The 24,920-nt window shown below is 54.0% G+C and overlaps 2 protein-coding genes across 8 annotated transcripts; both read right to left on the bottom strand.

The window, feature by feature from the left end:
- Positions 1-4,764: 4,764 nt before the first annotated feature.
- LOC121056952 lies at positions 4,765-13,313 on the bottom strand. Of its 5 annotated transcripts, XR_005813570.1 has the most exons (5): positions 13,020-13,313; positions 8,848-9,244; positions 7,978-8,137; positions 7,013-7,195; positions 4,765-6,883 (listed from the first exon to the last, which is right to left on the bottom strand). XR_005813570.1 is itself a non-coding variant. In XM_040530528.1 (4 exons), exons 1-4 carry the CDS (start codon positions 13,059-13,061, stop codon positions 6,593-6,595), a joined length of 684 nt encoding a protein of 227 aa, XP_040386462.1. In that variant the 5' UTR covers positions 13,062-13,313; the 3' UTR covers positions 4,765-6,592. The 5 variants fall into 5 exon arrangements, 1 of the variants encoding a protein (XP_040386462.1); XR_005813568.1 differs by lacking the exon at positions 8,848-9,244; XR_005813569.1 differs by lacking the exon at positions 8,848-9,244 and having other exon boundaries at positions 7,992-8,137.
- Positions 13,314-18,254: 4,941 nt separating this feature from the next.
- LOC121056954 (Golgi apparatus membrane protein TVP23 homolog B-like) lies at positions 18,255-24,891 on the bottom strand. Of its 3 annotated transcripts, XM_040530529.1 has the most exons (7): positions 24,763-24,887; positions 24,397-24,479; positions 23,385-23,529; positions 22,528-22,617; positions 21,085-21,216; positions 20,868-20,996; positions 18,255-19,884 (listed from the first exon to the last, which is right to left on the bottom strand). In XM_040530529.1, the coding sequence occupies exons 1-7, from the start codon at positions 24,772-24,774 to the stop codon at positions 19,852-19,854; spliced, it is 624 nt and encodes a 207-aa protein (XP_040386463.1). In that variant the 5' UTR covers positions 24,775-24,887; the 3' UTR covers positions 18,255-19,851. The 3 variants fall into 3 exon arrangements, with proteins under 3 accessions (XP_040386463.1, XP_040386465.1, XP_040386464.1); XM_040530531.1 differs by lacking the exons at positions 24,397-24,479; positions 24,763-24,887 and adding an exon at positions 23,789-23,807; XM_040530530.1 differs by lacking the exon at positions 18,255-19,884 and having other exon boundaries at positions 20,881-21,014; positions 24,763-24,891.
- Positions 24,892-24,920: the final 29 nt, after the last annotated feature.

The following is a 24,920-nucleotide window of genomic DNA, read 5'->3' as shown; positions in this document are numbered from 1 at the left end:
ACCTCTCCAGTTGGAATTGTCCCTATGCTGCAGAGGTTTGCCTGGAAAACAAGGAGGAGAGCCCACGGGTGGTGCTGCTTTGTGCTCAGAGTGCCAGGGCAGCTCATGCTGTGGGAGATCACACACATGCAAGGGTTTTACGTTTTACTACCCAAAAACATGGCAGAAAACATTATGGGAAGAGCTAGAGAGTCACTGATCTAGCCAAGATCACAGCAAGAGGCTCTGGCACAGCAAGGATGACCCAGCATCAGGCAGCCCCCTCCGTGCACATCCCTGCAGCCCCAGAAGCTGTGCTCAGGCTCATCCATTTCCCCAGGGAAAAACCCTGGGATCAGGTAGCCAGGTACCAGATATATATAAATACATAATGCAAAAAGCTAGACAAGATCCAGGGAAACGCAAAACACCAAACAATAAATATCCCATAGACCTAACATCACTTAAATTCTTGTTTGCTTCTTACGTGCAAGCCACAGCCCCAGGAGTGCTCTCAGCTCCGCAGCAGGAAGCCAGGCTGCCTTACACACACACGCGGCCACACTCACTGTGCCCGTCCCACACCACTTCACACACACAAAATACCCATTTGAACATCACCTGCTGCAAATAGGCACTCCCTTGCCCCCACAGTTTGAGATCATGTGTGCAGCGAAGACTGAAGTATCCAGTTACTAATGGCTGTAATTAGCCACTAATCACCCTCCCTTGCTAGGGACCTGGGGAAGGAGCTCACACCTGGGGACACAACCTACCATGAGCAGCTTAAATGAGCCCTACTATTTTCCTGAAACACCGAACCCTCACTGACATGCAGCAGCCAGGTTTAAACATCGACCCAGGGGATGGCTAAGGTCATGAATAAGGGGCACCAAGGTCTTCGCCCAAGCCCCCCCAGCACTTACCTGCACCCGAGCTGCTGATTGAAGATGTTTCCATCCGTGTCAAATGGTCAAAATTTTCCTGCTCTGAAGGCTTCAGGATTTCCTTTAAAAAGCATCCATCTTGCTCACTGAGCATGAGGTGAGGGTAAATTGAAAAAAAAAAAAAAGAAAAAGAAAAAGAGTACCACAAGAGGCTACAGGGCTAAAACCTCTCCTGTGTTTTCCCCCAGGCCAGCAACAGGAGGCCACGGTGCTGCCAACAAACACGGGGTTTCTATACAGATGTTGCGCTGCAGCTGCTCCAGGCCAAGCACGGTCACGGCCTGGTGCACAGCGGGCAGCAGGCTGGTCCAAGAGCCACCACAGGCGGTGTGAACCTGGCTGCAAAGGGTTTGAACCTAGTTCCACGTGTCTGACATTTAACAGAGCGCTGGGCAGGCTGTGAAGGCAGGCATCTCAAAGAAAACAGCGGGAGTGCCACAGATGAGCTAGGTCTACCCCAGCTCTCCCCACGCTGGGCACGCAGCCTCATTGCAGTTTTCCCCACTAAGACCTCTGTTGCCCATTCTGCGTGATTTTGCTTTGCCAAAGAAAAGCAAGCCACCCAGGACTTCTTTCCAGCCCTGGGACAGGCCCAGCAGCAGCAGGGCCATACCCAGCACTGCTCTGCCCATAGCTAGATGCTCATTGCAGAGCAAAGCCCCTCCAGCACCCATTAAAAGGAGAGGGGGAAGCTCAGCTCTGCTGCTGGAGGTGCTTTTAGCCCCAGAGCAGCTCCGCCATCAGTGGCAGCAGCTGTGCCTGCTCGCCCAGCCATCCCATGGCACGCCCTGGGGGGTTTGCCCTGTTTGGAGGCGTTTCAGCTGAATCAGCCAGCTGGTGGAAGGGCTTGGGGGGGGGGGGGCAGGCAGGCACTACGCTCGTACAGAGCTCCTTTCCCCAGAAATAACCCTAAAGCCAACCACGATGTCCCCAGCCATTCCTGTCGTCCTGTGTGTGGCCTCAGCTGTCCCTACAGGTGTTTCCTCGTCCCCTGGTGGACGTTTCTCTGGTGGTCCAACCTCATTTTGGGGAAGCCACGTCCCACGCAGAGATGCGCTAGGGAGCAGTGCCAGGCACCCAGCTGGGCAGCACCCAGAGTCCCCCAGGAGGGTGTGAGGGCGTTCTGACAGCGAGAGGGGCAGAGCTTGCTCATAATGCCCCCCGGAGCAGCAAGGAACTGCTGCAAGCACAGCCACACATCCACAACGAGATGTTGGGCTCATAAAGGGGGAGAAGCAGCCAGAGCTGCACAGGGAAGCAAAGCCCTGGGTGCTCGGTGGCACCCCCTCTGCCCCCATCTGCCCAACGCTCAGACCCTCCTCTTCCTTGTGGCAAACAGGGCAGCCCGGTGGATGCTGTGCCCATGTCACCGCCTCTCCCACCCCATCCCCTGTCCCACCAGAGCACATCCTGAGCCCAGCATCCCGCCAGCACTCACCCCGCGGGCACCCCGCAGCGCATTGGGACACCCGCGCGGGGCAGGTGCTGCCTGCGGCTGCGCTGCTCACACAGCCGTTGTCACCTGGAGCTGGGCGGTTCTGGCAGGGAATCGGTGATCTGGATACGTGCATCAAGCGGCATGTGAGACAAGGGACAGTGTTCTCGTGTTCCTGGTAGCCAGTACAGCAGAAGAAGGCTAAAGGATTGGGCACACAGGGGAATTTGCCAACCTTGGTGTGTTAAAACCGCTATAACCAAAGTGAGCATCCGTGCAGAAGCAGAGCTCAGGTACTTCCCTGCTACATTTCAGCCCCAGAACAAGACTTTAACCTGTATGCATAGGGTCCTAGCTCCCTTAAAAACTGGCTGTTGGCATTGTATAGCAGCTCAGCTGGCGTTTTCAATGTCTTGTAGCCTTGGCGAACTGAGCACTCATTGCACGCCCCTGCACAAGGAGCAAAGCAAAGTCAGGCACCAGCACACCACAGATATCGCACCAATGGACTCCTTATGTGTATCAGCTGGTGGACCCGTAGGACTTCTAAAAATATCCTGCTTTTACCTCTGTGTATTTTAAAAATAGCCAGGGACCGCGAGCTCAGCCTGCTGTAGCAGGAGGGAGATTTCACAACAACTTCTGCATCTGCAAGTTACACTGAAAAAATTTTGCAATAGCAGCAGGAAGAACAGGCTGACCTCATGGATTTTTTTTTTCTACACTTCTACCAAGCTTTTGGGAGCTTGTGATCCCTCCCAGAGCTTCCAGTTTGCTTTTTAGGATAAACCCCAGGCAAAGAAGGGACGGTTGGGGAGCAGCTGGAGCTGGAGCCCGTTCCCCAGGGAGGTGAGGGTTTTCAGCCCATTTTCAAGCCTCCTGCCCCATGGCAGCACCATAGATCCATGTGCTCTGAGCCTCCAGCTGCTGTGCATCCCTAAGGGCGCATGCCTTGAGGCCAGGCAGGTAAAAGAGACGTGTGATAGCTGTAACACAGAGCTGCTCGTGTGGGTTTGCACCTGCAGCAGGTGGCTGAGCACTCCCTGAGGGAAGCCTGCTGTGATGCTCATCACCCGACTGCTCACAGGGAAGGGATCTGGACGCCCACAGCGTGTCTGGATTGAGTAATACATCTGGCAAGAAGCAGGCGAGTTTGGGAAGTGTGTCACGGTGCATCTCGTGCCACAAGAGCCTGCACCGTGCAGCAGGCTGGGCAAAGCCCCGCTCCAGCCCAGCTCTCCTTGGGGTGCCGGCACCCGTCCTGCACCCACACGCACCCAGGTGCCCACTTCCCTGCCACCCTCACCCAGAGGAAGCCACACGTGACCCTCGGTGTCCCCAAGCTATGATGCAGGCTTGGTGGCAGGGGAAGGGGGGATGGCATGTGTTCCTCCCCTGCCCCCTCGTCCCATTTAGGGGCTGGGTTTGGCAATTCCCCAGGCAGCAGAGGGGAACGCCCGGGGCGGGGGCAGTGGGTGGGAGCTGCCGAAGGGCTGGGAGGCGGCAGGCACCGAGGCGGGGAGGGCGAAGCAGGGAGGATGCGCTGGGAAAGACAGGAGGCAGAAAACACCAAATTCAGCCAAGGCCAGCAATTCATCCCAAAACAACCCCGGGAGTGGGGATCTGGGCTGGTTGTCTGCCCAGCGTGTCCCTTCTGATGGGATGAGCAGTGATGTGCAAAGGAGAGAGAACCATCCCCATCTCCATATCCCCATCCCCATGTCCCCATCCCCGTCCCCATCCCCGGGCGTGTCCCGGCGCCTCTGCCGCGCTTCCCGGCCAGCAGCAGGAAAGGCGGGCGCTCGCGCGGCTTCTTTGTGGCTGCCGGTAACTGTTTTCCCAGAGCATCATAAATAAAGAGGAGTTCAGAGAACACGCGGAGAAGGCAGAGCCCTCCCTGCACAGCCACAAGTTTCAGCGCTGAGGTCACTTCTGGTGTCCCGGCCCAGCCGCGTCCCAGCCCTGGGCTTGGAGGAGAGGGGACAGAAGAGGAGGGCTGGGGGCAGGAGCAGGGCTCGGAGCTGGGGGCGATGTCATTCTGCCTCAGAAAGCTGTGATGCACAAGCCCCGCTCCCAGACCCCTTGGCTGCCAAAATCATGGTACCAAGGAGACGTTGACATCAGTCCCCAGCGAGGCGTCCAGGAGCTTTCCCTGGTTCAGATGTTCCTGGATGTGAATAATCGCTTCCTCGCCGCCCCCTGCCCTGGGGACAGGCACTCCAGGTCCGAGAAAAGAAGCGCGGGGACAAAGGCACAGCCTGGAGCTGCCAGCACGGCAGGAAGCCTGAGCCACTCACGGGGATGTGTGGGGCTGGCGTGACACAGATCCGCTGCCACCCCGCCGGGTCACTTACAGCAAAGCCCTTTTTTTCCCCAAGATGTGGGATGCGTCATGCATTTACAGCGTATGTTGCTTTTAATAAGGGAAGCTCGGTGTGTGCATGGCAAGAGGGATCCAGTGAGACAGCGCCTGCAGAGGTGAGGTGGTCGCACCTCGCGTGGGCTGGACCCGCTCTGCAGCTGCCTGCTCGCCTCATGGTGCTCACATCGTGTTGGGGAGGTGTCACCAGGCAAGGAAAAGGAGCGTGGTGAGATGCTGCTGTGGTCCAGATGGACCTACCGGAGGGAAAGCGCTTTGGTAGTGAGGGCAGCTCAGCACTGTCCTGGTGGGAACAGTTGTACAAGGTCTGGTGTTGGGGGAGACTGAGGCAGGGAGCTGAGGCAGACTACTTCCTGCAAAAGGGTCGATGCTGAAGCTGTGATTAAAGGCTGGTGGCACTGCCAGGTCCAGAGGAATGCAAGGTCTCTTGTCTAAATGTGTGCCTTTGGCATCCAAGAATATAAGAAAATAACGAGGGTAATAAAGTAATGGCAACGGTCTTGGGTGTCTGCTTTGATTTGTTGGGAGCAGGCGGCTGCAGGAAGGAGCAGCTCTCCCCGAGTGCCTGCACCTCTGCCTTGGACCCAGCAGTTGTTGCCCCCGACCCCTCCAGCTGCTTCCATACAGCGACAAAGCATTTCCATCCCTTGAGCTGTGACAAATCCTCCCTGTCAGAGCCGATGGCAGCCCTCGGCGTGCTGTGGCTCATCCCCTGGGCAGGGCTTGAAGTCGGGCACATCCTTCCCGTGCCGTTCCCAGCCTCGGCGCTGTGCTCTCCTGATCTGCCTGCCCGGCTCCAGCAAAGCTCTTCCTACCCCTGGCTTTGGTTTCCATGGTGTGATGGCAACTTCTTTCCGAGGGAGGGGAAGGCGCCAGCAGCCACGTCTGCACTCCAGGCTGCAAGTGGAGGACTTGGGAGGAGGATCCAGGTTCTCCACGGGGGCCTGGAAACCCTCCACATCTCCACCAGTACGCACTGGTAGCCCGGCTCGTGCAAAGGAGGCGCAGGGCAGCAACACCTTTCCATGCAAAAGCATCGACAGCCATTACAAGTGTGGCTGCAGAAGTCCTGCCCTGCATGCCAGCCACCAGCAGAGCAGCGCCGAGCCTGGTGTGGCTGTATGGAGCCTCTCAGCAGCCCCGGCTTCCACGGCTGCTGCCCGGCCAGTGCTAAAGCAGACACGAGACACTGCGTGGGCCGGAGGCACTGCAGCACACTGTGAATCCCGGGAGCCCTCTCCTTACTGGGATAGGAGGAGATGCTGCAACACGGAGCTGGGCAACGGCACCCGGCCCTTCCGTCTGGGGAGCCAGCGATGGTTTGAAGAACATCCCCGTGTTGCATCGTGCCCGGCGGTGTTGGCAGACTGCTGCTCTATGCACCTCTGTGCAGAGATAAATGGATCAACGTGTTCATCCAAGGCAGGGATGGATTTATGGGCAAAGCAGCAGCTGGTGCTTTTGATGGAGCTTTGTCTCAGCAGCGGTGACTCTCGGCAGAGTGCCTGCCTCCACAGCACGTAAAGCCTCACAAAAAAATAAGCTGTGCATGGGCTCCTGGCGTTCCTCTGGCACGCTCTGGGCCACGTACAGCACAGCCGATGCCTTTCTCTTTCCGTGAGCTCATGCTTCAAGCTGTGAGCAGCACAGAGCAGAGCCTGAGCTCCAGGAGACCTGCAAGAGCACATCCCACTGCAGGAGCAGGGGAGCAGGGCATGGAGAAGGATGGAAAGCTTTAAATTAGCATCACAGACATCAATGGGAGACTCCCCCAACTCCTACTCCAGGTGTTCACAAAGTCCCAGGAAGCACGAGGAGGAAGGTGGGTGAGGGAGATGTCACCTGGAGGGATCATGGAGCAGCAGGCCCCAGCAGGAGGTGGCCAGGTGGCCTCGTGTAGAGGCTGGAAGGGGAAGATGAGGGATTTAAACACAGCACCAAGGCCAAGTAGCCCCTCAGCGTGGGATGCAGAGAGCTCAGACTGCATGGAGGTCCCTGTTGCATTTTGGATAAGAAACGAGGCAAGAAAATCTTCCAAGTGTTGCCAGGGCTGGACACCTGAACTCGTCCTTGCACACCTGAACTCTCCGATCCTCTCCGTGTCTCTTCAAACCCCACTGAGAGCCAGAAGAACAAACAAAGCTGCTGGGGAAAAAAATAAAAATAAAATAAAATAATTTTTGAAAAACAAACATATGAACAACAACAACAACAAAACACTTTTTTCAGATGTTGAGGACAAAAAAAAAACTCTTCAGTCTCTTCCTTCACCTTTTGACCTTTCACCTTCCTTGACCTTTTTCCCCAAAAGGTCAAAGACAGCCTCCAAAGGCAGCAAACACGTGGCGTCGAGGTGAGAGCAGCGCTGGGTGGCCACGGCGGGACGTGACACGGGGTGAGGCTGGTGGCTGCCCATTCTGCTAATCGGGCAGTTAAAAAGCAAAGGGTGAAAACCTGGAATGAGCAGCAGAGAACAGGTCAGTGTCATAAATGCAAACAGCAAAATGCTACGGCAAGGGAGCCGTGACAGACACCCAGCGCCTCCCCTGCCCGCCCAGGCCAGCCCTCGTTCACTTTGGCTGGAAGTGATGCCGGAGCGAGCTGTGCCGTGACACACACCAGTGAGGACTCCAAAGCTCTCAGAGGGCTTTGCCGAGGAATTTTCAGCCCTGTCCCATGCAACGAGGCCTCTCACCACTGGTTGAAGCCGGGGAAGAGCCGCAGATCCCAGGACACAGCAGTGGCCATGGGGGGCTTGGCGGGGTCGCGGCGCCCCAGGCAGCGCCGAGCTAAGCGCATCGCTGCATCTCCGGGAAGTCTGAGCCAGCCCGGTGGGGTGGGGAGCGGGTGTCTGGATGGGCCCCCAGCAGCTCTCCCGATGCATCAAAACCACCTCCTGCCCCACCAGGGCAAGGGGGAGCCAAGGGCAGGTTTTCCTGTCTGGGCTCAGCATGAGGTGCGGTAACCAAGCTCTCTTTCCAAGGGGGATTTCCTCCCCTCCTCCGTGCATGCCTCATTTGTTCCCCGTAGGAAGCATCCCAGCGTGAGGCTGGCCCAAACCCACCTCCCCTCTGACACCTGTGGCTTTTTGGTTTGGGGGAAGAACGTGCCAATCTGGGACTGAGCACTCCCTCCTAGAAGCAGCGTCTCCAGAAAGATTTGGGGAACCTAAGCCAGGGCCCCGTGGCCCCAGCACGGTGAGGAGCTCCGTTACACATGATCTGGCAGTACCTCACCGCCTCCTATCCACCCGTGGTCACCTTGAGGTCTTGTCCCCGATCTCTTTGGGGCAAAGTTTGCCCTTGCCCCAGGTGAAAGGCTCCGGTGTCCTCCAGCACAGCGAGCCCACCACGGCCCTCCTCGTGGCGGAACCACGCAAACAGCCAGGTTTTCCCCCTGAGAAGAAGAGCCCAAGGCAGGGAGTACAGTCAGGACAGGGCACGTGCAGGAGATGCTGAAATTAAACCCTAAAGGGCTAATACAAGGGCTGGGGGGGATGCGGTGACACGTGCGGCAGCATCACGCCTGGGTGCTCCTGGGGTGTCCCAAGTGGGTGTCCTTTGGGTGAGCTGTCTGTGGGCAGCCCAGGGGTCTGAGTTGGCTGAGCTTGACTTCACCCTGAAGGTGAATTTCAATTAATCGATTCCAATTTAAATGAGTTAATCTAAACCCATCGCTCCGGCTGGTAACAACTGATACCGCTCATTTACAGAAGCCTTTATGTAATGAACTAACAAATTGCATGTCTTACTGCAACAGCACTTTGACAACTTTGTTTTCATTGTCCTGCATTTTAAGCTCTCCCCAGACACTGAGATGGCTGCAACAGCTGCTATTTCCCTCCTGCAGCTGCCACGTCCTACAAACACGCTCCCAATTTCATGCAAGACTGCAGCCCTTCACTTGTGCTCCTCTTCTTTTCCCTTTCCTCGCAGGAATGTGACACATCCCCGAGCTGTGCCTTCGCAGGGCTGCATGCTGGAAGCGCTGCGGGATTGCTAAACCACGTTTAAAGAAAACAGATCGCAGCCGCCCTGACACACACAGGCACCAGCCCATATTTTGCTTTTTGTTCCGAATGACACAGAAAAAACGGAATGTCTCACCTCCGACCTCGGGCAGGGTCGCACAGATGGCGTCCAGGCCCAGCGGGCTTTGAGGACATGGGATAATTCCCATGCACATCAGCCCGGCTGCTTCCTCTTGTGCAAGTACAAGATATTTGCAGCTGCAAGTCAGAGGTCCTGCGCGATCAAACCACAAGAGCCGAGCCAGGGAAGCTTTGCCAGGAGGGGTCTGGGCTGGAATTTCCTTCGAATTCTTATTTAGGCTGCGAGGAACCTGGGCCGTGCAGCTCGCCTATGGCCCCCAGGGTACATGTGGAGGTGGGCGCTGCCACGGGGCATGGCCGCGGTGTCCCCTGCAGCACACGAGGCGCAGGTTCCTCCCGTGTTTGTGGCCTGGGCTCAGAACCGGGACATCTTCAATCATCAGCAACTCCCCCTGCAACGGGAGACCACGGGCAGACTTTTCACACTGCAGCTGAGGGCATAGGCAGGGGTGGCGGCCCCACGTTGAGGTCAGGGGCTTGGTCTCAAAGCACATGGATGCAACCTGTGGTACATGTCGCCCTGCTTTGCCCCAACTCCTCCGTGAAGGAAAATTGCTGTCCTTTGTCCATGCAGGTGGACACCACCACAAAAACACCACCGCCCTCCCCAGCAGGGGCTCAGCCTGCCCAGGATCCTGATGCTCAGCGCCTTCAGGTGCCACTGAGCCAAAGCACGGCTGTCACCAAAGCGAGGTGCCCAGCAGCTTGGGGCAGCTCTGGCACACGGATGGGTCCCCAGGGGGCTCATGACACAGCCGAGAAGCCCTGGGCAAGAGCAGGGGAGCAGGGAGGGACCTGCAGGGCAGGGGCTGGCCGTGGGGGCATTGAGCGTCCCACCGGGCTGCTGCAAGAAGCGGAGGTGATCAAAGCCTGATGGAGCCTGTGGGAAAAGCAAACCCAGGGTCTGCAGTGACTGCATGGGATGGGAGGAGTGAATCCTCCCCCTGCAGGCAGATTGCTCTGCATCGTTATCACAGATGTATGAAAGCTGCACCGAGTTTGGCCATGAAACCCCCCCTCACCTGGCAGCACCCAGAGGCCAAGCAGGCAAGGAACGGAGGCAAGGTCATTTTAAGTTGAAAAACTGCCTGAGGGGAATCGCAGCAACCTCTGTCCTGGCTTCCAGGGCTTCCAAAAGGTGGTGGCTCGCTCGGCCCAGCGCGTGCTGAGCTCATCCTCTGCAGCTGCAGGACCTCCCTGAGGATGCACTAACAGCCCCGAGCCCTGCCCCCGCCTTCGGTTCAAAAATGCACAGCAAAAAATGTCCGTGCTGCCAAGGAGGCCGTGTTGGGAGGGGTGGGGGGCGTGTGGGTGGCTGGCTGGGGGCGCTGGGTCCCCGTAGGGACCTGCTTTCTCGTGCCCAGGTGCACTGGGTGCCAACACCTGTGCCATCTGCTTCATGTGTCCAGCACTGTCCCCGTGTCCTTGCGTGCCTGAGGGTGTCTGTCCATGAGCATCGGGTGTGAGAGTTGCCACAAATGCCGGAAGGAGATGAATAACTTGATTTTTATCGAGTGCCACAACTGTGCGCACCGCCGGGAGCTCCTGGAGGGTGATCTCAAAGCCCCGTTTTGGGGGACGACCTTTGCCTGGCTCCCCAGGCCCAAGCGGGCACACAGTCCCAGGACGTGTGCTTGCCCTCAGAACCTCAGCACCCGAGGCAGCCGTGGGACACTCCCCAGCCAGGCCCAGCCTGCACGAAGCAGAGACACCCCCAGGTTGCCGCCCGAAGTCACGCCACCCAGTACAGACAGCGTTTTTCAAGCCAAAGCCCTGCCGCGGCGCTGGGCTGCCACACGTTCTTCCTCTCCCAAGGCTTCAGCTGGCAAAGGGCCACCAGAAAGCAGGGAAATGTGTATTTGCAAGCAAATCTGCCCTTGCCCAGCTGGATTTGAATGGGTCAAGGTGGAGACGGGCAGCTGCAGCCAAAGCACCAGCAGGCTCCTCGCCCCGAGCGCCCGCCTGGGTCAGCCCCGGTCCTGCACGCTCCCATCACTCGCTCCCTGCCCGGGCCTTTTTTTTTTGCAGAAATATTTGGAGGATGACTGTTCTGCCTACAAATGTCCATATTTGCCTGCCAACTTGGACACAGATGCAAGATCCTCCCTTAGTCATTTGGACTCTCATTTTTAATTGACTTTTCTACGTGAGTACGCTCATTTTAAGATGTACTTAATATAAAACGATTAAGCAACAAGAGGGTGATTATGAGTATGCAAATGTGACCTACCAGAGAGCACGGGATTGATCTATAGTTCAGAGAGGTGAGTTTTATGCTTTAGATGCATTTAATTTAGATGTGTTTAATTTCAAGGGCTCACTAGCACAGCGTGTTCGGCTCTTCTGCGGGGCTGGGGGCAGATATCCCCCCCCAGGGGCAATCAGGCTGGGATCAGGGCAGGCCTGATGCTGATGCACATTTGGGGAAGGCATTCAGGTGGTGCACACCTGAGCTCTCTGTGGCCATCATCGCCTTTATAGAGAACGGTCCCGCTGCCTCCTGAGCCTTGGCGTGCCATGAAACCACTCGCTTCCAGGGGAGCATCCCCTGGGAAATACAGCCTGGATTCCTATTGTCGGTGCAAAATGATGTTGTAAAAAGATGAAAATGCCATGAACCGGCCTCCTCACTGCTATACAAGTAATAAAGAATCCTTTTCTTTTTTTGGCCACCAGACACTTTTGCTTTCAGTGTACTTATGTGCGTTGTTCTGGGGCCAGCAGCGTTATCACAATGCCAACAAGCTGGGCACAGGGTAGCCTTTCTGTAGCTGCTTTCATTAGTAATTTAGGAAATTACTGTCTTGTCTTTAGCCAGCGTTGTCCTGTGTGCTCGCAGGACATTAGGGCAAGCTCCAGTCCCTGCAGTTCCCACCCCAGCTAACGCAGCAGGGAAGGGGCTGCCCCGCTGCCCCAGTGCTGCTTAGGACACGATGGGGAGATCCCAGGACACTGGGATTTGGGGAGGAGAATGTCAAAGGCTTCACCCCAGCTCAGACAGACCTAGAAGCCTGGAGAGAAGACCTGAGCATGCTGGTGGAGGCATGTTGGTGGAGGATGAGGCTGCTGCAGGGCTCTGCGTGGAAGGGGATGTCAGATGGCAAGGTTCAACATGCAAAATGGGGCCGCATTTTGTAAAAAATGGAATCCGATGCCTGGATAGCAGGTGGGCTGTTTTGTGGGTAGCCCAAAATCATGTCAGAGCACTTTGAGGTCTTATGGGAGCAAGGATAAGGGAAAGCAGCTAAACGCAATGACAAGTCCTGGTGATAGATCTGAAGCCAGAAGCTCCGACGCTGCCAAAAATCACACTGGGGATGTTTGTGCTTGGCCTCTCCGAGAGCCCACCCGGGCAGCGGGGCTGAGCCAACGCGGGGAGCAGGAGGGATAAGGGAAAGCTGCAAAACCAGGCCCTGGTGGATGTGGGGGCTCATCTGTGGGAAATGGCAGTAAGAGGGGAACGTGAGAGCCTGAAGAGATGGAGAGGGGCGTTTGCAAGCACAAAACGACGGTGGTGACCTGTTCAGCTTTATACAGGACCAGGCTAAGTGCCGTGCAGTGTCAGTGTGCGGGGCTAAGAGCTGGCAGCCCCTGGCACCAGGGGGGTCCTGTCACCCCAAAACGCCATCGTTTGGGAGGCAGGGAAAGCACTGAGCTGCTCTGCACAGCACTGAAGACAGGAGCCTCAAGCTGTAGGCATGATTTCCCTTGTGGTGTCCAAAAGCTAAACACAGAGGCTCCGACTAAAACCGATGGGAAAATCCCTTCTGGTTTCTGGGGACAGACCAAAGCGGTGCGTTTCAGAAATCCTGTGCTTCGGGCTGGGCACCTGCTCGGGAGGGACAGGAGCGCCCAGGCTCCCAGCAGGAGCCACCAAGCCTCTCCACAGCCAAAAATTCCCTGTGGGGAAAGCGCCGAGCCCCGCCTGCTCCAGGCGAGGGCCCCAAACCGAAATCCTCACCGAGACTCTCCTCGCACCGGGAGGAAGAGGAGGAGGAGGAAAGCGAGGCTGAATCACTTCTGATGAAGCACTTCTTGAAATGGGAGTTTTTCCACACAAAATCCAAAGCCCGGAGCAGGAAGGTCACGATGCCTGCTGGATGAGACAGCCCAGCCGGCCGGTCCCACGCACACACCCAGCTGGGAACAACTTTGCTTTTTACTTACTTTTTCCAGCTCGAGCGGCTGCACAACACCGCCCCGTGGCATCACGGCAGTGAAATCATGTTCCCGTTATATCCCCGCTCGGCCCCAGCGAGTGCAGAGGGAGCACCAGAGGAAGGCGCAGTGGCTTCGGTTATTGTTTTCCTCTTTGTCATCCCTCTGCGAGGCGCGGGAGGACAGCGGCCGCGGCCAGCGGAGACGCCCAGGGCGGTGACACCGTCCCCACGGCCCCGCTCGCATGGGATGCGCCAGGCTGGGCAGGTTGCTCCGGGTGCAGGATCGATCCTAGGAGGCGTTTCCAGCAGCTCTTCCAGAAAACTTTATTTGCTCTTTTTTTTTTTTTTCTGATTTAAAAGACAAGCATGAGAGCTCCCTCTGCCGCTGCAAGGGTTTAGACCGAAGCCTGCGTCGCGCAGGGAGGCTGGAAGGGCCCTGACAGCAGGGTCAGCCCGGTGGTGTTGCTCCAGGTGCTTGCTGAAGCTGTCCTTAAACACAAGGGCTGTGGGAGAATAAAGGGTTTTGCCCAGGGGATGACAGGGTGGGTGCCACTAAAAGGGTGTTTCGACATCCCCTCCAGGCTGCCCAGTCCTCCAGCACGGCAGGGAACGCTGCGCCCCCCACCCTGCTGCAAACAGAGAAAAAACAGAAATGCTACGGATCCTGATTTCCTGCCCTTCTGCTGAGTTCCTGCCAGGGCAGCTGGAAGCGGTGGGATTTCTGTTATTCTGCTCCTGGCAGCTGCAGAAGAACCTGAGGGGATGAACCCCGCATAGGTGGCGATGCTCGGTGAAAAAGGCACCGCATCCCACGGGTAAGGACAAGGTGCCCCAAACTGCAGCGGGGTCTGTGCCGCCCTCCTGCCCCTGCCAGCCCTGGCTATGGGGTGGACTCAGCCTACGAGGCTCTGGTTTCCCAGCTGGGGAGTGGGCAGGACTCAGGCAAAGTCCTGGTGCCCGCTCTCTTCAGCCCAGCTCCAAGCTGCAGACCCTAATTAAACCCAGCTGGGCACTGACCCTGCAGTTTGAAACATGGGAAACCAAGGCTCACCTACCAAAGAGCTGTGCGGAAGGGCCCTTACTTTTTTCAACATCTGAAGAATATTTTTGTGAAGCCCCGGGTTTGGGACGCTGCCCGGAGGTGGGTTTGGGCACCCACAGCCCCGTGGGCTCCCCAAACCCACGAGATGCAGCAGAGCAGCACCAGGACATGGGTGTGGAAATCCCAAGAGCAGAGGCAGTGTCGGTGGGTGACTCAAATCTCTTGTGAAATGGGCCCAGATGTGAGGGAGGGCTCCAAGAAAATAGAAATGTAACCAAGCTACCGGCGCTTCACGGAAGCTTTAAAACCCATGGCTGGGGACAGATGACAGGCGGGGAAGATCCCGCAGGTGAATGGGATCTGTCGGTCAGGGATGAAGTCACACAAACTGTCAGAGCAGGGCCAGGCTGAACGTCGGTATGCGGAGTAGGAAACAGTGAGTAACGCGGCTCGCCAGCTCCAGCCTCTGATCTGGAAACACTGCAGCAGGCAAGAACAAATGAGTGCGTCCTGTGGCAGAAGAGCTAAGTGACTCATTTACCCCAAAGGTTACTACAGAACTGTTTACACACTTCTTTGTGATTGAAAAAAAAAAAAAAAAGGAAAAAAAAAAACCTAAAAACTAAAGAACTCGCCCAAAATGAACAACAGAGGAAGAGGTTTGAGCAAGCTGGCAGCACAAGCAATAATAAACTCACCAGGCCAAGGTTTCCTGGAGGAGCGCAAAGGGCTCAGGTAGGAACCTGCTGAGCCACAAATCCCCAAATAAACCCACTGCCTGGGGCTGCCAGCTGGGTGGAAGGCAGCGAGGGTGTTACGAGGCAGGTTCTGGGTTTTTTTAAAGAGATTTTGGGAGGACTATGAGGAATAACTGACCAGAAAATCTAACTCCTTTATTGAGCAAACTGCTCAGAGTCCCGAAGAGCAGCATTCACAGAGACAAGCAGCAGCTGAAGAGCATCGATGCAGCTTTTGCCAAGAAAAGTCCCACCTGGGAAATAACAAAGCTGTTTGAAATGTATAGCAAGCAGCTGGGGGATGAATCGATCTAGCATTAATGGCCATTAATTGGAGAATCTGAGAAATTAATAGTTTGTGAAAGGATCCAAAACAAAGATGGGACTAAAATGGGAGGTTTTGTACCGGGGAAGGTCAACAAAGGGGTTTCCTGGGAATGCATCATTTCTATATGATATACAGGGAGGGAGGGGACGATGACGTGAAGTCCTGAAGTTCATCGCTATTAAACACAAAGGTGCAGATCCTGTCCCCCAGACTGCAACTGCAAGGGAGTCATCATTGTTTTATACCACCATTTCCTTAGCATCACTGAGCAGGGTCAGAAACTGATTTTTGGATTAGAAGGACCTTTTGCATGATGCAGAGTGGCCCTTTTTATATGAATGAACCCATTTATTGGAAGTGGATAGAGTTCATCTGTGAATGAAAACAGCAGTCTGTCTGCCAGGGGACATTTCAAAGCCACTGCTGAGCGCAAAACCTGGAGCCTCTGTCGTATAAAGAGGTGAACAGAGAGCACCCCTGGCCTGGCAGGTTCCACACTAACAAGCTATGAAATACCTTTGCACAGCCAGCGTTAATTGTGGAGCTCTCTGCAGCAGGACACTGCAGATGCTAAAGGTTTGCGTGGGCTGAGAAAGGAACCGGCCAAATCAATGGAAGCAAAATCCATCAGGTGACAGAGCCCCAAACCTGCGGAGGTGCAAACAGCGCTCCTGGGAAGCGCAGCTGTGAGTTTGTCGTTTCCATTCGGTCTTTGCCAGGCACATGGGATTGGCGACTGCCCGGAGACAACCTTGGGTGCGATGGGGTCAGATGGATCCAGAGCACCGTTCTTGCTGCTTCGAGGAAGAGCTGGGGGCGCGGGTGCCAGCTGCAAGCAGAGGAAGAGGCTGTCCTGTCCCCACGGTGGCACGCAAAGGCTGTGCCTGCCCCTGCGAAGCAGGAATGAAACTCGAGCAGCTGAGGGCTGCAGGGTGCGACCGAGCAGTGGAAACCAGCTCAGCACATCCCTGCCGTCGGCTGCCCTGCGCCACACCACGGAGGATACAAAGGAGCAGGAGTCACGTTAAAAGTCCCTTTGCTTTTGGCGCACAAAGACAGGCGACGACGGGCCTGTGCTCCCCCTGTGATACAGAAGTGCTGTTATCAGGAAAACAGGAAGAGCATTTCCTCTTCTGTACCCTTCGCCTGTCTTATCAGGGCGGCTCGGAGGCTCTCGCTTTGCTGCGGGTGGGGAGGGGAGAGCTGTGTGCAGGAAGATGGGACGCCCGCTCCCATATTCGGGCTGTTTGCAGGGAAAGGCAGGAGGGAAGCGAGAAATTCCTTCCTGCCAGGAGGCCTGGAAGCAGCACTGGGCCCTGGCCAGCATCCAGCCCTCCTCACCCGCATCCCTGCTCCCTTTGGTCTCCCCAAAGGTCACTCTCCGCTAGTCACTGCAGCTTTTTGTTTAGCAAATACCAGCTGAGATGTCCTGTCCTGTGTGAGCAGGGCTGGCCGGGGCCTCTGCCAAGCCACTACAATAGACCTCTCCCTACAGCCCTCTGGGCCCGGCCAATCTCCAAGAAGGTCGTGGAGGAAAAGACAGACAGGCTCCAAGTGCCTGGTGCCAGGCTGCCCGTGCCCACTCAGCGCCGTTTCCTCCTGCACCGCATCCTTTGCCCAGCAGCTCTGCCCCAGGGCAGGGGAGATGCACTGAGATGGGGCAGAAGCGCCTGTATAGCTTCTGTGTTTTGAGAATATCCAGACACATCACACTGTTAGAACATCAGGGCACAAAACGCATTGCTTTTGGAGGCTATGCTCCAAGGACTCGAAACGGCTCTGCCTGTAAAATGAGGAGGATTTCAAGCCCACCTTTCAGCTTGCAACAACTGTGGCTCACTTGGCCATTTCAGAGCAAATAGTTGGAGGGTTTTTTTGTTTGTTTATTTATTATTATTTATTTATTTACTAGTATTGCTCTTGGATTATTTCTGCTTCTGTGAACCCTGAGAGTTCAGCCAACACCCAGGCCTGGAGGTCTTAAGGTGGGGCCACCATGACGCAGCTAATGCTCGAGAAACTGACCTAGCGTGGATTCCTGAGACTTGCCTAAAAAAGCATGTTCAGAGAATTTCCCCGTTCCGCTGCAACTCCCACTTCCTCCTTCACAGGAAACTCCAGCAGGCAGCGAATAAAAAAAAAATAAAAAATAAAAAATCAAACAACTATCACACCCAAGTGGAGCAGAGATAAGAAATTTGGTTCTGATCCATGCTGCAGAGCAATGTGATAAAATGCCAGCTTCTCAGAAGCCAGAAAACTGAATGTTTGCCAAGAGGCTAAAAATAAGCCATAGAGGGCTATAGTTGTTATTAGTTATATAGGGCATGTACTAATAAATGTCTCTGTCCTTGATTAATTACACCGCAACTTTCAGAAAAGCACAGTATTTTCCAGGAACAGTGTGGGGGGAGCTTTGGCAGCAGCAAACGTGAAGTCCAAAGCTTTCAACATGTTTTAAAACAACTACCTTGCGGCTGAGGCTTTGCCGTAGTCAGCGCAGTCTGTCCAACAGCAGCGGCACACGGGGGGCTCCTTCAACAGCAGCAGAAAGGATTTCCATTTCAGCACGCTGCAGGGGCCAGATGCTGCACTCGTGCGTCCCCGCGCGGCTGCAGAAGCGCCTTCACTCCAGTGATTTACTTCGTTTTGCCTGGTTACGTTCATTCATTAGAAACGGACCATCCCGCCCAGGTAAAAGGGGACAAGTTCCAGCCACGTGGCAGCACTGGTGTTACGGCCACGTGCTGCCTCCTGCCAGAACCGAGCCAGGGACCTGGGCAGGCAGAGGGGTCCTCAGAGCCCCCTCAAAAGCAGCATCTTCAGCACTCAAGCCAGGTCTCAGCGAACAGGTACACGAGGTGGTAGACCAAGAGTCAAACTAGAAACAGCCAGACTGAGCCACCCTCTGTCAATGATCTGGCTGCCAGAGTGACACTTACTTCAGCTGTATGACAATTCCAGCGTGCTTATGAAGAAGGCGTTTACACAGGCGAAGCTCTCCAAGACTCTCGGGGAAAGCGGCTGGGACAGAGCTCATTATTAGCACTGTTTAACTTCAGTAACCCCGATCAACTGCAAGAACACTGAACATAAACAGAGCGCAGCCGTGAATCACAGAAGGGACACCTGGTCTGGTTAAACAAAGCATTCTTTTAATTTCAAGACCTTATAAATAGATATTTACAAAAGGAAGGTATCAATCCAAAGAGTTAGACAAATGCACAGCTCCCGAGTATTGCTACAGTACAGGGAGACACATAGCATTAATGCGATCCCACAATTTACAACACCCATTCTTCAAAAAGAAACCACATTCTTAATTTAAAATACCTCATCAGAAGTTCACACTACCCCCCGCCGTGAAAGCACAACCTGCCTTGAACAGTTTGACGTGACAAGAAGGACCTGACGCCTCTCACACAGAACACACCACTGTCTGCCACCTAGGTGAACACTTCATGATCGTACTAATGGTTTTTCCCAGCCCGCAGACCCCTTGGGGAGCGCAGCTGGAGGACAGCACGTTGCATGGATTCAAGGAATGTAAGCGCCTTGCAGATCAGCACAGTAATGCCAGGTGTTCAGACAGCCCCAGCAGGCGGGTGATCCGAAACACCCTTGGGTCATTGAACAGCGGAAGGCAAACAGTCTACATCCAGCCTCGGCTCCTGTGTAAATGGGCAACCCCGAACCAGCTGCACGGGTGTTGAAACGAGCCCAAGAAGTTCTCTGCATGTGTAATGCAGCCTCCTGGTACCCCTGCCAGCCGCACTCCCCACTGCCGGGCACTGCGGGACGGTGAAGAGCCTGCAGACCAGACCACACCACGTCCTCGCGGCCACAGGAACGCACCAAATGCGTTATTACTGCCGCGCAGCAGTGACACGACACCAGGTGGCATCGCTGCAACAGCTCTGCCACCACCTGCTCCCAGATTCACTCCACCTCTGAAACCGTGCGTGCAGCTCTCCTTGCGGCCTGGTTTTACTCTGCCTGCGCTCTCCACACAGACACAGGCCAGCCGGTAAAAGAGGGACTCATCATAAATCCCAAGATTTAATCAAGGTTCCTGCATAGACGTTACTGAGACCTCCAGGAACACTTCAGATTAATAGAAGACCAGAGCTGCGCACGAGTCACTTCTGCAGTTTCCACGAGACTTCATCCATCTTCCTACTAAGCCAACGGCAACGTTTCCTTCAGACTTCCTTCACTGCAACGACCTCAGCGCCATTCAAATCACAGAATGAGAGATGCAGAGCCAAAAAAGAGCTACCTAAACTTCATAACAGAAGCAGCAATGACCTCCGAGAACAAAATGCAGCTGAGTCCACAACCGAAAACTGCTTGAGGTACCGATTGCTGGAGGCGGTGGGGGTGGTTCCTGGGCAAGAGACGGCTCAGCTTGTGCATGGTTTTTCAGAAGGATGCCTGGCATTTTCATCCAGTAGGTACAAACCTGCACCAGAGCTATCTAGGATGTTTTTTTTATTTAAAGTTCAGAAAACTTGATTCTAACTAATCAAACTAAAGAAAGAACATAAAACACAATCTGCTAGTGGAGAACCGAATATAAACCGCTAGGAGTGTTAACAGGAAGCCTTGCACAATTTATTTACTTCTTTTAATTCACACCTCGTTCACGCAGCTCCCAAATCTCACTGTCAGAGCAACATTCTCCATTGTTCACTTCTGTGAATCCAATCCGGCTTGAGGCTTCCCACCACACTCAAGATGCTGTTTGGTCATCTTTAGCCACGGTCTGCAAAAGAGAAAAAAAAAAAGTCCATCACAAGAGAACTGCGTAACTCACTGCCGCGATTCTGGGACATTCCCGCCAAAGACTGAGACCAGACTGGGCCTTTGGGTAACCACTGCAGTGGCAAAAGCACTCGGAAGCAAATACAGCTATAGAAGAGCACAAACCCAACAGACTGCCAAGAACGAGGGTTCATCAGTGTTTAAGCTTCTTATCGCACTAATGACAACGATTTCAGTAAACATCCGTGGCGCTGTGGCAGCCAAGCCACCTGTCCCCAGTCGTCCGCGTAAGACAAAGCTCCACAATCAAGAAACCTGGGGAAAGCAGAAGGCCAGGGAACACCTAGAGGCTGAACAGCGCATGGCAGAACCTCCTTCTGCAGGGACCTATGGAGGGAAGGAAATCTGGTGCTGGGGCAGAAAAGGACCCGATGAGAAGAGCTAGCTGGAAGTGAGAAAGAACACAAAAGGCAGCGGTGGGCCTTTCAGCGAAGGGCTACGCACACTGCAGCTGTGCACTGAAGCACAAGGACCAACCCAACATCCCTCCAGATACATGTTTTTGGGGTTAGCACAACCTGAAGAGGAAGCAGTGCAATGCAAGGAGTAATTTAGCAACGTGTTATCCAAGAGCAGCGGAGTTATCAAAAGCCATTCCATTCTGTCACTGTTTTCCCTCTGTGCTCCTCGTTTCCAATAGACCAGCCACATTCCAGTAAATTCCACAGCACTCGTCCATAGCGCTAATAAATAATACAAGCTCACGATATGCTGCAGATGGAACCTGATGCCAGTAACCAGCAAGTTACTCTGTGACTTAACCAGGGGGGTTCAAATTCACAAGGAGCAATATGTGAAGGGTCCCACTACGGAACTCCAAGTAACAGCTTTTTAAATCTTTCCTTTCGTGGCTCAGGCAGAAAAGGGAGCTTCCGGACAGAAGCAAATACAACGGCTGGGTTTCCAAAACCCTGGAAATCTTACCTGCCGCAAGAACTGCTTTCCGAGATAGCTGGTCGCCATGCTGGTCAGGTTCTTCCTACTGCCGACTTTGCACCTGATATAACCATAAAGGTTGGCTCCCTGGAGAACTACTCCCATTATAACCACTGCCTAGGACACAGGAAAACGCTGCAGTTGATTTACACCGGCTTATTGGCAACATGCAAACTCTATCACCGAGCTGAGGGAGGCAACTCACCAGCCACTTCACTTTGAAAGAAAAGAGAGCACTGAACGCAAATATCACCCAGATCATCGGACAGGTAATTAGACCTAACCAGAAAATTCGGGACTCTGCTTCCGAGGAGGCTTTACTCCTTTGTGCTGATACCTAGAAACAGAAAGTAAATGAAGATTAACAGGCTGCTCTATCATACAGATCATGTTGTCATTAAAAGCAGTCCAGAATCTACAAGCCTTCTGAGTTTTGCCTCTATACAACATTACTGGGTGCTTTCCAGGCCAACTTCAACATCACTAAGATATTTCTGTAACAGAAGATGTTTCCATTTAAAGGGCCCTTTTGTCAATCTGCTACCAGAAACAGCGGAGGCAGCAGCAACAAATCCTCTTGGAATATCTGGGGCTAAAAAGCCGTAGTAAATTTGGGAAGCGTTACGTTTACTGTGTGGTTGTTACAAAGCACGGAAGCAGCCAAACAGATAATGTTTTCCACCTCTGCATCACAACCAGGACACAACAACCAGACAACCAGAATATCACCCATCCTAGCGCTGGGAGAACTAAATATTGATACACGTGGCCATCAGACTAGGTAATTTTTACAGACACACCTGATTCACACCACACCACTGATTTTATAAAATCTTTATCGAGCAGAAGATCCCAACCAAGCATTCACTTCTTCCTATCAATAGCTAAAAAACCTGGACTGGCTTAACAACGTATGGCTAAACTTACTGCATCTCCTACTTTTCAGCTGTTCAGCTTTTTATTTTTAACCCCTCCCTAACATGTTCCAGTTTTTCTAAACTAGCACAGTTTTGCAAAAGAATCTGCCTGCACTAAGGGCACAAATTCAGCTGGAGGAAGGTTTAGGGTCAAGTCTCTACACCACTACAGACTGCAGAAAATGACCTGTACCTCAAACCAGAGCTGTACACCAGAAGTGCCGTTAGCTCCACGCGTACAGAGGTAAGAGATAAGGACCAAAAGAGTAAATACGTGACGTGATGTGAGGTGCCAACAGACGGGATACTAGAGGCATAGCAGTAGCCCTACTGAATGCAAGGGAGCAGCAGCAACCACGAGGAATGCTCTATGTTGCTTCCTAGTCCCCATAATTTTCAACAGGATGCAGGAACTATGTCAGCTGTTCCACGTTCACACCAGAAAATGTCTACGTTATTGACGTGACATGGGAACCTTTACTGCATCTTATACGAACCAGTTACTTACGTGAAGTCAGATCGGCACACCATGAGATTTTTTAAATAAACCAAAAATAAAAAAACCTAAAGTCATCCTCATTCAGTAGCCCACATGAAACAAGCAGGTGGTTACAGATCTGTGGCTGGAAGTACATGTCTGAACTATGCAATTTACCATCACAAGCGTAACTGGCAATTAACAGGGGTTTGATAAAATTGAAACAATCAAAAGAAATAAAAAAGGAATTTACCTTCCTGGCTTCAAATATCCACTGACTTCTACCATCATCATCCACCTGGTTCCACCAGCGAAGGCCAACCATTAGTCGCCCCGTGACATTCTGAAATTAAAAAAAAAAAAAAAAAAGCCACGAGCTTTCAATTTGCTGCTAAGAGAAACCATTAGCCAAACAAATCCTTGGGAGCGTTCCACCTCAGCACTGGACCCAGGAAGAAATGGCAGCTTTCAACCCCAGACCTCATCGCTGTCAGCTCTAAAAGGAGCTTTAAATGTTGCTGGCAGCAAATGCTACTTCTTACACCAGCAGCAGCTGCTGGAGTGACTTCACAGCAGTCTGCGCTCTCAGTGGCTGCACGAGTTAACAACGCTGGCTGTATTTTAGAATGACAGGCATCGCACTGTAAGGATCTTGTATTTTGTTGCTCTTAATCTTGCCAAAGTTCAGCTGCTTGGGTTGCTGCTTTCAATGCTGCTCTTTTGCCCCACGTGAGAAAACATTATGAATTCTTACATCCACAGCAGTCTGTTTTCTGGTACGTTCAGTACAACAGTAAGTTATTGTAATAACATAAACGAGGCACATTTGTAGTGATTCTAAAGGGATCTTCCTGATAACAAAGTCTGCATTACCTTAAAAGAAAGGCTGACATATATTCTCTGTTTTATTTTCAAACAGAAGTCAACTACGCAGGTTTGAGTTATTATTTCGTAACGCTTTGCAACACATCACAGTACTTGGGGGTATCTCGGGTATCACTCTGGTGGAAAGGCACAAAGAAGCTACCTTTTGTGGGACACGAACATCGCCCTGTTCAATTATTCTTATAGAACTAGGCAAAGATAACAAAAAGCCTTAGAGGAACTTACCTTTACAGCCCAAAAGTCACATGACAAGAGGAGGATAATTGTCACCATGCAGGCAATAAAGCTGCTAGTTAAGAGCTCACAGAGCAGATAGACAACTATCGCACTGACTCGGAAGAACAGGTGGAAAAATGACGCCACTAGATGCCTGGAATGAAGTACAGCACAGTCACAGCTCTTTCAGACAAGACTGAAGCAATTTCAGAGAAATGACATTGCAAGGTGACCTTCTCCCACCAACTCAAAGGCTAAGGATCAGCACCGTTACGTGAAAACAGCGTGCAGTAACTGCCAAAAATAAAGGGAATAAACTGACTGGGAGCTCATCGTAAGGAGGACACGTTCCACTTGCAGCCTTATCCCGGGTGCAAAGAGAATTTGGTGAGGAAGGGGCCAGGGAATTTTACCTGGTGTTTTATAGGGTACATTTGAAAACGGTTTTCTGACTGAAGAAACACCAGACTGAGCTGAAGAAAGATCACGTTTCTCGACATGACAGACTTGCCCTTCTTTATGACTTATGCAGTTTCCAGTTCAGAAACGTACACTACAGAGCTAAGGTCACCACGACACCAGGACCTGGGGCAGAAAGAGGAATGAGGCTGCTGGACTGAGCACATCAGGACACGGCAGGCAGTAGGGCAGCACCGAGACGACTCAGGAACAGAGAGTGGCGAAGGGGTAACAGACCAGCCCAGAAATGAGTGTTCAACACAGCAAAAGCCTCCTGTCACACGCAGCTCGGAGACATTATGTCGGTATACGCGCAGCAAGACAAACACCGCGTTTAATGTGGAGACACCCAGAAGCACAAAGGCACAGATGGACAAACTCCAGCTGAGCTTCTGGAAGTGGCGTTCTTAGCCACACGGCGGTTACTCCCCCCCTTTTCTTTTTTTTTTTTTTTAAGTTAATAAAGGCATTTGCTGCCCTGTACTTGGATGTGGCGGGGCAGCCCCCCCTCCTTCCTGCTTCTCTCTAGGCCTCATCCGGAGACCCCCTCCCGGCCGCTGACCTCAGTCTCGACTTTTTGGCTCTCCGGGACGCCTCATCGTCCGCATCGAAGAGCGACACGTCCTCGATGTCGTCACCGCCGTCCTGCGGGGAGGCACGCACGCAACCGGTCACGCACACGCGAACGCCGCCGGCGGGCCCACCCCTGCCTTCGCCCCAGGCCCAGAACGAAGCGGTACGACCTCCCCCGGGCAGGAGCGGGGAGGGGGCAGCGCCCGGGTTCCCCCCACCCCCCCCCCCAGGCCAGGCTGCCGGGAGCTGTGCGTGAGGGCACGGCCCGGGGATCGCTGCGGGACCCCCCCCACCCCCCCCACCCCCCCCACCCCCCAGCCCGGCCCCGCGCCCCCCGAGGCCCGCCCGCCCCCACCTGCCGCAGCATGGCCGCGGCCCCTCGCTTCCGCCCGCCGCCGCCACGTCACCGCCGCCGGCCAATCCCCAGGGAGGTGGAGGCGGGGGCCGCGCCTGCGCGCTGCGGGCGGGTGACGCCGCCGGGGAGGGGGGGGGCGGCGGCAGCAGGGCGCAAGG

Source organism: Cygnus olor, chromosome 18 (assembly GCF_009769625.2).
Source record: "Cygnus olor isolate bCygOlo1 chromosome 18, bCygOlo1.pri.v2, whole genome shotgun sequence".
Classification (NCBI taxonomy): Eukaryota; Metazoa; Chordata; class Aves; order Anseriformes; family Anatidae; genus Cygnus; species Cygnus olor.
This window is presented reverse-complemented; position numbering and strand designations above follow the sequence as displayed.